Raw genomic sequence first — 15,344 nt, forward strand, 5'->3', positions numbered from 1 at the left:
ATATATTTTTTTTTTTTCTTTTCTTTTTTTCTGTACCTCCCTGAAATAAGTTTTCATGCCCTCTGGTAGAATTAAGCAGTTTCCTTAGAAGCTAATGCAAGAAAAAAAAGAAAAGAAAATTAATAGAAATGGTGTATTGCTGTTACCGAAGTCTGTTACTATACATTGTTTCAGAAGAACCTCTTAGGGCACAAATACAGCAAATTTCATGGAAGCAACAAAGTGCATTTTTGGTTTGGGAGGTCTTTCTTTTCATCCTCTTGCTACTAAGGTTATGAAGTTCATTTGGATGGCCCTGAGCCCTCTGGCTCCAGGGGACCTGGATTTTATCATTGTGAATATTTATTGAGGGACATTCTGTTGGACCCACAAAGAGACTTTTGTTGTGATTGTGGAAGAGCCCCGTCTGTTTGATAGTGGCCACCGACCAGCAACCTTCACCATAGGAGAGGATGCCTCTCCCAGTTAGGATCATGTTTTGGCTAGCAGGTTTAAGCTTCTTTGTGAAAGTCCCCTTAAAAGTTAACATCATTTCCTCCCTACAAGGAATCTGTTTCAGCAAGTATACCAGAATAGTTTTTGAGACTCAAACATCTTCTTTCCTGCTAACTAAACTGAGAATCTAATTCAGCTATTAAAACAGACCGTTTGCCCTTTTACCTATGCAGGATATTGTACCAATTTTATCTGGGTCTCCGAAGGCCCCACACCTACCCCCAGAGCTTCTAATCTGTGGCACTGCTGCAAACTGATCCCTGGGCACATCTGTTAGGCACGTGAGCCATTCTGATCGGGACAAGGTTCTTCAGATTAGACCAGTTAGTGTTCAGGAGCCAGCATCCTGTGTGTCATAGTGCTTTTGCATTGTTCTTTTGCTTTGATTAATTTAACATTATCTATTGAGCACCTCCCATACCAGGCTTTATATAAAGGCTGGACACTAGGGGACGGGAAGGAATAGATTCCATGCCCAGCCCGCAGGGATCTCCTAATCCACTGCTGAAGATACACGTGAAACAGATCATTGTGACTCCTGGGAGTGCTCCTGGGAGTTTCAGACTCCTCGGTATACAGGGAAAGGCCCCCCATGTCCTAGCCTCAAGCCTGGAGGCAAGGAAGTACCTCTGAAGGTTTAAAGTAGGAGAGTGCCATCAGCAGGTTTGAAAGATACTGGGGCGGGGGGCGGGGAGGGGGCATGCTGTGGAAGATAGATGTGGGTGGGAGGGACTGGAAGTCCACCAATGAGAAACCAAGACAGCTGTTCACCCAGCAAGATCTAGAGCTGGAACCCGGCAGGGGTTGTGGCAGGAGGGTTTGAGAATAATGAGCAGATCTGAGGGATATTCCAGAGGGGCCACAGGTAAGACTTGGTTGGTTGTTTTTGGAAGTTATAGGGAGGAGTCCAGCACGACCTGACCTACCTTTCTTGGCCACTCAGTTATTCTCTGAGGTAGCGCTGGAAACATAGCTCAGAGAGGGGAGATTTGTCTCAGGAACCAGTATGGGGCAGAGGGAGTGAAAGGGAGAGGATTTGAAGGTGGAGGGAGGAAGGTGAGGAGCTGTGTTTCACACATCTTCAACGTGAGATTTCTGTTTAAATGCTAATGTTTTATGAGACCAAGGGAAGAAAAAGCTGAAAGGGCTTAGAAGGAAATCCAAACGGATCCTAGGTGCCAACCAGCCCTGATACAAGAGCACCCTGCCCACCTGATACTGCAGCCGTATCAACAGTGGGTCTCATCAATTATTATGTCTGTGTGTGCATGTTCCTATGTTTGGTTTAATTCACTACCCTTCCTCCCCCACAGAGCTAGGGAGTACTTGCTTATAAATGTGACTTCAGCAATCTTCATTATCTACCCGAGCACAAATGACTCCTTTTGATCAAGAAACAAGTAACCATGTGCACGGTTCTGAGATGCACACTATTTGTATCTACTGTAGAGAGAAAACTTGAAGACAAATTATCGGGGTACCTGGGTGGTTCCATTGGTTGGGCATCCAACTCTTGACTTCAGCTCAGGTCATGATCCCAGGTTTGCGGAACTGAGCCCTGCATTGGGCTCTGTGCGGACAATGTGGAGCCTTCTTGGGATTCTCTCCCTCTGCCCCTCTGCCCTGCTCACGCTCCCTGTCTCTCTAAAGTAAAAAAATTTTAAAAACCAGAACATAAATTACTAAAATTTGAAAATCCATGCAGAATGTCAGTCATGTGCCAAACAAGGGCATTTCCATTTTAGACCAGAGCACTGAGGGTCCCGGTGCTTGAGTGCATCTCGTACCTGCACTTCCAAAGTCCGTCCCATCTGCAGTTTAGTTCACGTGAAAGTTGCAAGGGGCTTTAGAAAGTTGCGCAAGTTGTGCTTTCCTTTAGAGATATGGAGCGTGTGTGATCTTTGGAACCTCAAGAGGCTGCAGGTGGGAGCCAGAGTGATAAAGACATCTCTTCTGGTCAGCAACAAGCTGAGAGGCACAAGTGGCAGAAACAGCTGATGGTCAGCCCACCCAGCCTCGTCACTCCGCCCTCAGATATCAACTGAACAAGCAATACCACAAGCGCAATACCATTTTCACACAAGCCTGGGTCTATTTCTATGCATGTTAACCTCACAGAGAGAAGAGCCATTGCCTTTAAACTTTCTCAGCTTTAAACACAGCTTATTTCTCTAGCCAGCATTATGCCAGGGCGTCCAGCATATTCTTTCCCCTGCCGTGTTAACTATGTGTGACCACATTTATAGCTCAGAGGGACTGGAGACAGACGCCTGAAATGCAGAGTTGCCTTACAAGATGTAGGAGTACAGAGAGGGAACTCTCCCAGCCGGAGGGTGAAACAACCTGCTGTTCCAGATATCCAGGAGGCCTGGGTAATGAGGCAGAAGTACCGCTCGCTAGTACAAATATGGGGGCATGCATCGTGGGCCTGTGTACTTTTAGCTATCTGTATAAAATCAATTTCCATAGTGATCAGACATGCAGAAGAGTAATTTCCTGTAAGTCCTGGGTCCCAGCGAAGTGGAATTGCTTCTGCTTGTTGTTGTGATGCTTTAAGCCACATGATCTCAGAGGGAAAACATTCACCACTGGCTTAGACTCTGAGCGTCTTGATTTGAAAAAGCCAACTTTTGCTTTACCATGGCTGTATATCCAAATCCAAACCTAAAAATTCACCGGCACTGTCACCTCAATAATTATGACAAAACAGCAAAAACTACATAATTGTCACTTTTTCCCTCCAAACATGCAGTCCATTTCTTCCTTGCAAATGAAGCATTATTGGGGCACCTGGCTGGCTCAGTCGGTAGATCTCTTGATCTTGGGGTTGTGAGTTCAAGCCGCATGTTGGGCAGTGAGCCTCCTTAAAAAAAAGTAGGCATTAATCACACATCCCTTATAACTTCTTTGGGAGGTAAAGCCACTTCTAGTACCTTAAAAAAATAATGGTTTTTTTAGCAGCTGCAGTTACTGCTTTTATCTTCCTCTCGTAGTTCAGCGTCCCATTCCCCACTAGCAATTCCCAAATAGGCATCAGTGCAGTTTGACATCTGCATGGCACTGGGAGTCGAGAAACCTGGGTCTTTTCTTTGGCCCGACTTTGGCCAGTCTTCTCATGCTGCAGTTTCTCCATCTGCTAGCAGCCACACACAACAATTGACACCCACTTCACAAGGATATTATGAGGAATGAAGTGATAATGGTTATAAGATGCTTTGAACCTTTCCAAGGGAAAGTGATCTGAAAACACATGTTCTTTTCATTCAAGGAAGAGTGTCTTTTGCCCCTGGATGCAGCTGAACAATGAACTCTCCTGCCCTCGCACTTTTGCCCCTCCTAAGGGTCTCTCCATCTCTTCAGAACTGAAATCGAAGGGCAGACAAACAGGGCGACTACAGCAGGGGCCAGGCCACCTTCAGCAGGAGAGACATGAGCAAGAAGGCAGGAGTGTTTGGAGCAAGCACAGGCCCTTCTTTTCCACAGATTTGCCTGCACCAAAAGTCACGACCAACATATCACGATGCCTAGGTTCAGCATAGAAAGAAAAACGGGGGCTTTGTAGCCAGGCAGCATAGACTTGGATCCCAGCTCTTCAAGTACCATCTGTGTGGCCTTGGATAAATCCCTTAACTTCTTGGAATTTGTATTTGCTCATCTCTGAGATGGGGATAATAGTATTGGTCTTGCACAAATGTTGTAAAGTGTAAATGAGATTTTCGCTACAGTGCCTGGTACATAGTAGGTGTTCAATAAATAGTAGCTGCTGCTTTTATGCCTTTACTTGATAGTGGACAGAGGAGTTCTTATTTGCTTTGTTTTTGGTGCCATGGTATAGTAGTACCTGTGTGTGCAAATACTAAATATGGCAAAGCAAAATTTGCCTTAATACTTTCCAACGGAATAACCCACACAGTTGGCCTGGTCTGTTGTTCAGGTTGTAGACCGTAGCACAGATTGTTCACCAGCATGTATATTCATTCCATGGGGAATCATCCTGCAGAGAGCGATGGAGCCCAGTGTCTGCACATGGTCTCTCACTCATCCAGTGCCACCCTCCACATCCATCCCCAGCACACCACGTCTGTCTAATCCTCTTCACATAGCCTCTCATGTGAACACATTCACAGCCTCCACTTCGGTCTCCCTGCCTCCAGCCTCTTTTCCCTCAGGTGCTCTTCCTTGACTCCATTTTGTTTGTGCTATTCTGCAGCCATATTCAGTGCCTCTTTGATGAAGCCCAGGCCCAGGGACAGGGTTTCAGCGTTCTCATAGGTTACCCCTTTTCTTCCCTCACCTCATTCCGTGTGCCAGCCCAGGTGACCATGGCTTTGCGCTTTCCTGCTTCAGCTCCCTTTACCTGCATGCACTTTCCTTCTCTTTTACTGGTCCTGCTCCATCACTGGGCATAGCACAGCCTTCCTCCATGACGTGGTCCAAGCTTTGCTTCCTTTAAGAAGACTCCTGGCATGCCTGAGTGGTACAGTCAGTTAAATCAAACTCTTGATTTCGTCATGATCTCATGGTTTATGGGATCGAGCCCCGTGTAGGGCTCTGCACTGACAGCACAGAGCCTGCTTGGGACTCTCTCTTTCCCTCTCTCTCTGCCAGCAGCCTGCTTGCATGAGCTTACTCTGTCTCTCAATATAAATAAATAAGCTTCAGAAAAAAAGGCTCCCCTAACACACCTCCCACTGTCCTTCTAGCTGCCGCACCTGATGCAGCCGGTGCCCCTTCCACACATAGTCCCACCTCTCCGCACAGGCCCTGGCAGCACGGTGACTATGTCTGTTGTGTGTCCCTACCGGACAGGCCCCAGGGTTTCCGATCTGAGCCTTCCCCAGAACCCTGTGCCCTATAGATCTATGCAGGGAACAAACGCCCGCAGGCAGGAGGCACTGCCTGTTCTTCAGTTTTCTCTGGTGAAGACTGGGCCTTGCTCAGTAGCATTCCAGGACTCAACTCCTCAGCCCCTCCCCATGCCACCCCTAACAACGTGTTTTTAAGCTAAAATTCCCTGAAGGAAATTTATGTCCGTGCTCTTACTCCTCCACGGGGAGGCACAACAGCTGTTCGCCATCTTTTGTAAAATCACTCAAAAATGGCCATGAAGTCACTCCCAGACTTCTCTTCTTCAGGACATTTAATCCCAGTTCCCTTGACCTCCCTTGCGGATCCAATGCATTCGGCCCTTTGATCCTCACTGCCACTCTTGTCTAAATCCTTTCTAAATTCCCTGTCTTCCTCTCAAGTTGTGCAAGGTTTAAGAATGCCTGTTTTTCTAGAATGCCACAGCACAACAGAGCTCAGGTCAGAGTGAGCCTCTTGCTTTGGCTTTCCTGAGTTCGCTGGAAGGATGGCGACAGGAGCTTTTGGCCCCAGGGCTCCAGACCCAGGAAAGGAAGCAGATGAATGGGCGGCTTAGGAGAAGCTTCAGCAAAGCTTCTGGGAAGGAAGGACAGGAAGAAAGCAGGCATGCCTCTCAATCAGGACAGACAACTTAGAGCACCAGCAGATCCCCCCCACAGCTGTTGAGGCCCCAGGGCAGGAACCCAGCACCACCAAATGACTCGCCCTCCTGAGTGCCAGACAAGGTGGGGATGGTCTGCATTTGTTCCAAACGAGCAGGCCTTGCATGGAGCACCTTGTCTTCAGTGGAAATTATACAGTCTCTGCCTTTGCAGCCCCTCACATTTCCTTAGAAAATAAGACCACTTTGAGTTTCCTCAGATACTTCTCCAAGAGGCCCCTTCAGCCCTGCCTACTCTCCCTAGCAGATCAATCAGGCCTGTTACAGGGCATTTCCAGCACTGCTCCGTGCCACCAACCAAGCTCAAAAAGGAACAGTGACCTGGATTTAAGGTGTTCTGGGAGCCACCTCCTCTCTTCCAGTCATCCACCCACCCCTGCGCCACGTGCTGCACACACACACACAGGCACATGAGTGCACACGTGCATGCACACACGTCTCTACACTCTCATGGTCATGAGGGGGAGCTTGGCCACTCACACCTGGATTGATGCTGCTAACTGGCCACAAAGAGGTGGGGCAAGGCTCGGGGACAGTGGCACCCGGTGGTACCTGCACACGAGGCACATCCAATAATTCCACTGAGTCTGGGAACCTGGATGATCCCAGGGTGAGCAGCCTTGGGAGGTCATCACTCTCCCCTTCTCCACCGCTGGCCTCTCCCCTTCCCCTGCTGTTCATCTCACAGATGGACATCACCTTGAAAATGAATCCAAACTGCTTTGTCTGTGTAGTCCCTCTTGCCCCCTGTTTTGTTTGGAAATACCAACAGCTGAGCCCTTTGGCAACCTTGGCTTTTGCCCTGGCCCCGGGAAGACCAAGGCACCCAGCGACTTGCTTCTCACTGGGGAAGAAAAAAGAAGTGAAAATATCAGCCCGGCCCCCTCTTCCCCACCCCCACCCACTTTTCCCTCCTCCCCTTCCCACGACTTCCCGGCCTGGGAGGTGAAAGGAGCTCTGGCCTTCGGTACCTTCACAATGCAGACAGCACTGTATCTTTCCACAGCTTCTCTGTAACCCCTAAAGGGAGGGAGGAAAGGGATATTCTATATATATATACAGTTTTTTAACGTTTTGGAGCCTAACACCTTGGGAATCTCTTACTGGGAAAGGTAATTTTTAAATTAAAAGGGAATATTTTTTATTGAGTCCACTGTGAAATGTGTTTTCACTCATTCCAATAAAAAATACCAGTGGGAATCGTCTTACACCAGGAACTGGTCTCCGTTCTGGATTTAGAGAAGTGAGTAAAACAGACATTAGACCCTGATCTCAGAGAGCTTCAACCCAGCGAGGGGACAGGTAAAGGGCAAGTGGTTAAATAAATGACAGTTACAAACTGATGAATGCTGTGGTGCAGGGGACAGGGAGCACAGTGGGTGTCACACACAGCCTGGGAGAGGGCTTGGGAAAGGCCTCTGCGAGCAGAGATACGGGGCATGAGTGGGAGTTATCTAGAAGTGAGCTGGGGTTGCTTTAAACATCATTAGCCCAGGAAGACAGGAAGACACAACCTAAGGTCTCTTGACCCTAAATATACTGGATATTTCACAAATTTAAGAAGTATTCAAATCAGCAGGACCTGAAACCAAAAGAATTTCAGCTGGGGCGCCTGGGTAGGGCTCAGTCGGTTGAGCGTCTGATTTCGGCTCAGGTCATGATCTCACAGTCCGTGAGTTCAAGCCCCACGTCGGGCTCTGTGCTGACAGCTTGGAGCCTGGAGCCTGTTTCAGATTCTGTGTCTCCCTCTCTCTCTGCTCCTCCCTTGCCCATTCTCTTTCTCTCTCCATCTCTGAAAAATGAATAAATGTAAAAAAAAAAAAGAATTTCAGCAGACTTTGGGTCAGACTTAACAAGCAACTGTAATGTTTCAAATAAAGCAGAATGTGGGCCTGCTTAAAACAGAGGCATGGAAACTGTGTGCACTCTTGCAGCCAAGCCCGTCTGTGCTCTGACGGTGAATTGCACCATTTATGCCTGTCACAGCCCCTCGTCACGATAAAGTTCAAATGTCACTTTGGTGTACTAAGTGCTACAGCATTCGGATTTCACTGTGCCGCCAGCTCTGGGGGAAGCAGTCACGCCTGATGTGTCCTGTGGACATGCCCTATCATCCGTGAATCGGTACTCCCAACCAAACAGTTCCTGCCAAGGCATTGAGAGCACCTACGATGGTGTGCCTCTGATGTTTAGATTTCATGGTGCACCTTCCTATTGACCGAAGCTGTCCTGAGTGTGGCTGGGTCCCCCCCTGCACTTTAACCTGGGACAGAGTTGCTTTCTCCAGAGAGCAGCTACCTCTCTGGAAGACGGATGCTGTGAGGTACCATAGAAACGTGCTATGTAATAAGTGCTCTGTACCTTTTTAATCCTTTCCTTTTCATTTTATTTTTAAAGGCTTGAGTTGTCTGTGGAGAACATCTTCCGAGACTGGCTTGAGAGTTCTGGAATACCCCAGGTGCGCCCAACATTGCTGCTCAGGAGAGTCTGTGGAGGATAGTAAAGCTTGCTGCTTGGTGTATTGCTTAGGACAGTGATTTACTTATGTGTGTAAATATAAAATTAATCATCTGGCTGAGTTGGAGTATCCCTGAGTCGGGAAAATGACAGTCTCCCACCCTTGTCAGCCTGCCATCATGACGTGTGTCTCTGGCCTCTGCCTCAAGTGGTGCTGTAGGAGGGCGCCTGGTTGACCTTGAGCGGTGTGTTAAATGAGATCTTGCAAAGTGTGGTGTATGTTTTGGGTGCTGTCACCAGGCAGCACTTCGAGGCTACCAGTGGATTGAGCAGGTGGCCTCCAGCTCTGCTCTTTGGACACAGCCGGATGAATGAGTGAGCCGGCTCGCCTGCAGCTCTCCTCTGACCTGTTGTGCCCTCATTCCCCATCATTTCCCCGGTGCAGCTAGCCCCTCAGCTTCCTCCTCTGGCTCTGCATCCCTGCCTCAAGCTGGTCCTATCTGCATGTGCTATTTAGATTCATCTCTCTGTCTTAGGGACCAGGACCTGCCCCTCCTGAAGGTTCTGCTGTCTCCTCCTCTTTCGGCCCATGGGCACCTCTGTGGGAGAGACGTTCCCACCCAGCCCCAGCTCCACAGGAACTACCTGGCTTGAGGCCTCCTCTCTCTCCACTCTTCCCAGGTCCTGTGCTTCCTGGAGCCTGAAGGGCAGCCCCCGAGTGCTGACCCTCACCAGAGCATGGGCCCTGGGAAGTCGAGGGAGGCATCTTGCGTGGGGCTGGTTAAAGGACTCTGCAGGCCTGGAGCTTCCCAATCTGGGCTGGTCCCCCGAGCAGCTGCAGACCCATCACAGTGGGCCCTAGTGTCTGGGGGTGGACCCCCATGGCTGTGAGAAACTCTGCCCTGGGTCCAGGCAAGCAGCCCCCTTAGCTTGCTCGTTTCTAGTTTCATGGCTGGTTATATGAGCTTCCCCTTGGGAGTGTCTGAATGTCAATGAATGTCTGTGAACCATGAAATTAAGGAACAGGAGGGGCTGCTCTCCATTACCTTTTCATCCTCTCTTTGCATCTTTGTCCTTTCTGTCCCACGGGGGGGATGTCGGCCACCAGCCACCATGAACTCATTCCTAAAAAGGACGCATTGCCTTCTGTTCGGGGATGCGTGGCACCTGTTAAAAGTTATTTGTTTGGCCCAGTCCTTGGGAGCAGAAAATAAAATCCTGAGGTCTAAAAAGCAACACAAAACAGGGGTGGATAAGGCAATACCTTGTCCTGGGAGCCAGTGCTCTCACCTCCTAGGTATTGTAATGAGGTTCTGTGACTTCCACGGTGGTGGAAGTCATTTGCCGAAGTCATTGCCAGGCCATTTGCCGACTAGAAAAATCTCAAAAACAAAGTTAAGGATTGTCTGATCCCAACTAGCCAAGCGCTGCCTTCTTGTTTTAGATGGGGGCAGAGGGCATTCGCCAAAGCTGCATGCCTTGTGCTCCGAGGCCAGGCGGTTGCAAGGCGCCCAGACATTCTTTCCGCGGCCTGGCAGCTGGGAAGAGTGGGGAGCTCAGAGAGCAGAATCCTGAAATTTCCTGGCTCCGAACAACAAGGCCGCTGTATTCAGCAGTTAGCCCTCAGGGAAGAGGAAAGAAAGAGTCCTTAATCGGGTGCCCAGAAGCAGGCGCACCCTGCATGGGTTGTAACACTGGGACTGACCCTCTTGGTCCCAGGAGGTTCCCTGATTTCCCCTGAAGAGAAGGAGGCTGTGCCACCAGCAGGAGGCTTTTGCTTTTCATTAAAAGTGGGAGGGGTGCGGCGAAAGGGAGATTTGCCTCTAAGCGGTACATTTTTTCCAAGGTCTAGTTGCGTTTGTGACAGCTTATAGTGTAGACAAGAATTTCTGCTATAAACTGACGAAACCTGCTGTCAAAACACAGCCAGGTGCAATGAGGCCAACCCAGCTATAAATTGTCTTTAAGACCCAACTGGTATTTCCTTGGGCGCTTAACTGTTCAGTAAAAACAACAGCATCAGACAGAAAAGACCCTGATTTAGTGCATATCTTTCCATTGGTGAATGATCAGACGACATCGTTTCATCTCTGTACCCATTCTCTGCCATTATGTATATGGTTGATGCTGATTTACTTGCTCACAGCCCTTTTTGTGCTCCTTGAGAGTTCCTTCTCACTTCCACCGCAGTGAAATGTTCTGCAAAGGCCCGGGACCCTCTGGTTGCAGGAGCCTGGCGGTGAATGGGACACCTTGTTCTTTGTCCTCATCATTATAATATAAAGTTACTAGTGTGCTTGGCCTGGATTGACAACCAGGGCACTGAAATCGCTTCGATGCTCTTTGTTCTCGTTAAAAATTTCTGTCCACCAGCAATTGAAGTCATTCATGACAAAAAAGTCACGTTCTCCTGGTAAAGTTTTCATTCCACAGGTTACAGAGGCTTTTTGTCTCCTCTCAGGAAGGCTTGCCTTGTGGTTGGCCTCGATTTTCCTTTTTGGCCACACTGAATGGAAATCATTGAAAAAAATGTGGAAATCACTTCAGCAGCAATAAAAGTAAGCATGAGCCCCAAAGAAGTAAAAGAAATTGGATCCAAACCTCTTTAAAGAACACCCAACCCTGTAACCTTTGGCTTTGCAAACAGATTTAAAATTGATTGTACCATTGGTATTATAGGTTATTTCCTTTTATGACTTTTTTCTAATTATAGAAGTATTACATATTTATTTTAGAATATAAAAAAATTGTAATAAGAAAATTAAAATGGCCCAGAGATAATTTTTTGGGATAAATCCCTTCAGTCATTTTTTTTTGATGTATGAATACATAGTTTGACCTTTGTCTACCTTTTTATTGTTGTTTTTGTTTTGTTTTGTTTCTGAGAGAGAGAGAGAGTGCATGCGTGAGCAGGAGAGCGGGGCAGAGAGGGAGAGAGAGAATCTTAAGCAGGCTCCACACTCGGTGTGGAGTCCAACATGGGTCTCAATCCCATGACCCCAGGATCACAACCTGAGCCCAAATCAAGAGTTGGATGCTCAACCAACTGAGCCACCCAGGTACCCTGTCTCCCTTTTTAAAACTCAAAATAAGATGTTCTCCGTAGCAAGTTCAAGCAGTAGCAAAATATAAAGAGCAAAAGCCCTTGCCCCCTCAGTCTTACTCCCCAGAGCACATCCATGCTTGCTAACCACTTAGTATGAGTCCTTCCACACATTTTATGTGATATACAGAATGTAGGTGCATATCTTAAAAAAAAAAAATGTTTATCTATTTATTTTGAGAGAGAGAGAAAGAGAGAGAGAAAGAGCAAGGGAGGGCAGAGAAAAAGGGAGAGAAAGAATCCCAAGTAGGTTCTGTGCTGTCAGTGCAGGGCTCTATCTAACAAATCACAAGATCATGACCTGAGCCAAAATCAAGAGTTGGAGGCTTAAGCAACTGACCCACCCAGGCATCCTTTTTTAATGTGCATACCTTTTTTAAATAAAATTGGAATCTTTTTATTCAAACTGAAAGTTCTCATTTAAAAGTATATCTTAAGCAGTTTTCCATATCCTTTGATATAATTTAAGAGCCATAATTTTTAACAGCTGCATAACTTTCTCTTTTTTTTAATTTTTTAAGTTTTGAGAGAGAAAAAGAGTGTGAGCGGGGGAGGGGCAGAGAAGGAGACACAGAATCTGAAGCAGGCTCTAAGCTTTGAGCTGTCAGCACAGAGCATGACGCAGGGCTCAAACCCACGGTCTGTGAGATCATGACGTGAGCTGAAGTCAGAGGCTTAACCGACTGAGCCACCCAGGCGCCCCTGCAGCTGCATGGCTTTCTAACAAATGGTACTGTAATTTAATTTACTCAGATTCCCTCCTCGCCCCCACTGTTGGAATAGTATACATTATTTCTTAGAAAGTCACCCATTCTGCTAATTTGGCCATTCTATAAATAGATTTTGATTTCTTTTCATGTCTGCCCAAAGGTCTCCTCCCGCCCCCTACCAGCCCATATGTACACATATTCCAATCTCCTTTTAAAACATTTATATGCAGATACATTAGAAATAACTTTTCCCATCCAGTCTTTCATCTCTACTTCCTTATTTTAGCTGCTACAGAATTCTCTGACTCCTCTTTTTCTTTGAATTCCTGGCCACATTGCCAAGTCCTGGTATCCTTATGTACATATTTATTAAATTTTGAATTTTCTTTCCTTTCCTAGCACCTCCCCCATTGTTTCATTGTATTTTGCTTGGACTGGTTCAGTAACTAATTGGTTGGTTTTTTTTTTAATTTTTTTTGTTTTTAATGTTTATTTATTTTTGAGACAGAGAGAGACAGAGTATGAACGGGGGAAGGGCAGAGAGAGAGGGACACAGAATCGGAAGCAGGCTCCAGGCTCTGAGCCATCAGCCCAGAGCCCGACGCGGGGCTTGAACTCACAGACCACGAGATGGTGACCTGAGCTGAAGTCGGACGCTTAACCGACCGAGCCACCCAGGCGCCCCTCTAATTGGTTTTTTAGCCACCAAACCGTCCCCCATCTATTGCTGCATCAATACCAAGTGAATCTTTCCAAAAGACTCATCCTCACCAGGAACTTTTTTCCCCACTGACAGTGGATTGAGAACAAACTCTTTGGTCTGCTATTTGAGGCTATCAGCAGAACTGCCCCAGGCTGTCTTTTTAAACTTTAATTTCTACCCTCCTAGGCGTATGTCCAACCATAATTTCCAATCTCTACATGATCGTTTCTTTGCCCCCAGCCTTCCTTTGTGCATGCCTTTTTCTCTCCCTGTAATGCCTTCCTTTCTGTGTCCTTAGCAAGTGTGGTAGCCTGCCTTACGTTGTTGCTGTTTGCGTTGTGCCTCATCCACAGGCTGCCCAACCCCCCCCCCCCCCACAGAAACAAGGGCTGTGTCTGACTCATCCTTGCCTTACCTGCTGTGATGCACATAGTAGGTGCTCAGGGTCTATGGCAGTATGGCAGCTGCTAGCTACATGCAGTTATTAGTGCTTGAAAAATATTTAGTGTACCTGAAGAGCTGAATTTTTAATTGAATCTAAATCTAAAGTTAAAAGAATAATTCAGTTTTTGTTTGGAACAACTTTGGGTATGTGAATGAATCTACTTTTTTTTTTTTAATGTTTATTTTTGAGAGAGAGAGACAGTGTATAAGCTGGGAAGGGGCAGAGAGAGAGGGAGACAGAATCTGAAGCAGGCTCCAGGCTTTGAGCTATCAGCACAGAGCCTGACGTGGGGCTCAAACTCATGAACCGTGAGATCATGACCTGAGCCGAGGTCGGACACTTAACTGACTGAGCCACCCCAGCGCCCTAATGAATCTACTTTTTAAACTAAATTTTATGAAATCTAAATACAGTTCAAGCATTTCTGGTTAAAATTTAGCACTTGAGGTGGACTGTGAAAACTCATCAGATTTAGATTTAATATAAAAAAATGAAGGGTAAATATCTCTTTAATGTTTTTTAAAATATTGTTTACATGTCAAAATGATACTATTTTGGCTACATCATAACCCAATGCATATATACCCAGTAAAAAATACTATTAAAATTAATTGTAGCTGTTACATGTTACTTTTTAAATTCACCAACTAGAAAATTTTAAATGACAAATGTGGCTTGCGTATATTCCTATTGAACAGTGCTGCTGTAAAGCTATTAGTTGAATTAAAATCTGAGTGCACCATGCCTTAAAATCCCCCACCAAATAAATGTAAGTGAAAACATCTATATTTTTGTCAGATGTATGGATAAAGATACAGCTTGACCAACCCATACATGCCCTTCAATCTGCTCTGACGGCACAGATGATTATAATGCATGGATGGGAGCGCTTATTCACAGTGGACATCCAGAAGGGCATGAACTAATTACCAGCCTCACTTCAGCTCCTCATTTCAACTCCCAGGCAACCTGTTTCCCGAGGTACTATTAAGTAGCATACAGACGCCAGAGCGCCTCACGGCCCATCTCGGGCTCTGTCTGCTCTGGGGGAAGTGCTCAGCACATGTGACATGGCAAAATCACAGGCAGCAGTGGCACCGATGAGGATAGAGAAGATGGGGGAGAGCTGATCACATCGAGTGTCTGGGAAATAGGCGGGAAGCAGCTCAAGCTCCCAGACTTGCTCCTGCATCCCAGAAGTTACAACAGCAGGCTATTGTGTCGTCTTGGAAAACACCACTTCTTTTTAAGCACACATCTACAAGTTGCCAAAGGCCACACAAGCAAATGATAGAAAACTCAAGTCTCCTAGGGAAAGTGGGCCGGTTACAAAACAGGAAATTTGATAAGATGTGGTGCTTGTAGCACAGAGAAAGTCAGTGGTTCATTAGGCGAATAACTTGTAGGCTTGTTTTTGCACGGTTTAGGTAATAACACCAACATTATTTTTTGTTTGTTTAATTTTATTTTTTATTTTTTAAAATTTATATCCAAATTAGTTAGCATATGGTGAAACGATGATTTCAGGAGTAGATTCCTTAATACCCCTTCCCCATTTAGCCCATCCCCCCTCCTACAAACCCTCCAGTAACCCTCAGTTTGTTCTCCGTATTTAAGAGTCTCTTATTTTGTCCTCTCTGTGTTTATATTATTTTTGTTTCCCTTCCCTTACGTTCATCTGTTTTGTCTCTTAAAGTCCTCATATGAGTGAAGTCATATGATTTTTGTCTTTCTCTGACTGACTAATTTCACTTAGCATAACACCCTCCAGTTCCATCCACGTAGTTGCAAATGGCAAGATTTTATTCTTTTTGATTGCCGAGTAGTACTCCATTGTATATATATATACCGCATCTTTTTTATCCATTCATCCATCGATGGACATTTGGGTTCTTTCCATACTT

The 15,344-nt window shown here is 46.4% G+C and overlaps 1 protein-coding gene across 6 annotated transcripts in view; it reads left to right on the top strand.

Moving 5' to 3' along the window:
* The window catches only part of AOPEP (aminopeptidase O (putative)), a 340,428-nt gene that overhangs the window by 229,218 nt on the left and 95,866 nt on the right, over positions 1-15,344 (top strand). For all 6 annotated transcript variants that reach the window (XR_007458796.1, XR_007458785.1, XM_049634234.1 and 3 more), the window contains one exon: positions 8,420-8,480. Coding sequence is in view for 4 of the 6 variants with exons in the window: in XM_049634234.1 (XP_049490191.1) it covers positions 8,420-8,480 (61 nt within the window). In the remaining 2 variants the exon portion in view is untranslated. The remainder of the gene's footprint in view (positions 1-8,419; positions 8,481-15,344) is intronic.

This window comes from Panthera uncia, chromosome D4 (assembly GCF_023721935.1).
Source record: "Panthera uncia isolate 11264 chromosome D4, Puncia_PCG_1.0, whole genome shotgun sequence".
Classification (NCBI taxonomy): Eukaryota; Metazoa; Chordata; class Mammalia; order Carnivora; family Felidae; genus Panthera; species Panthera uncia.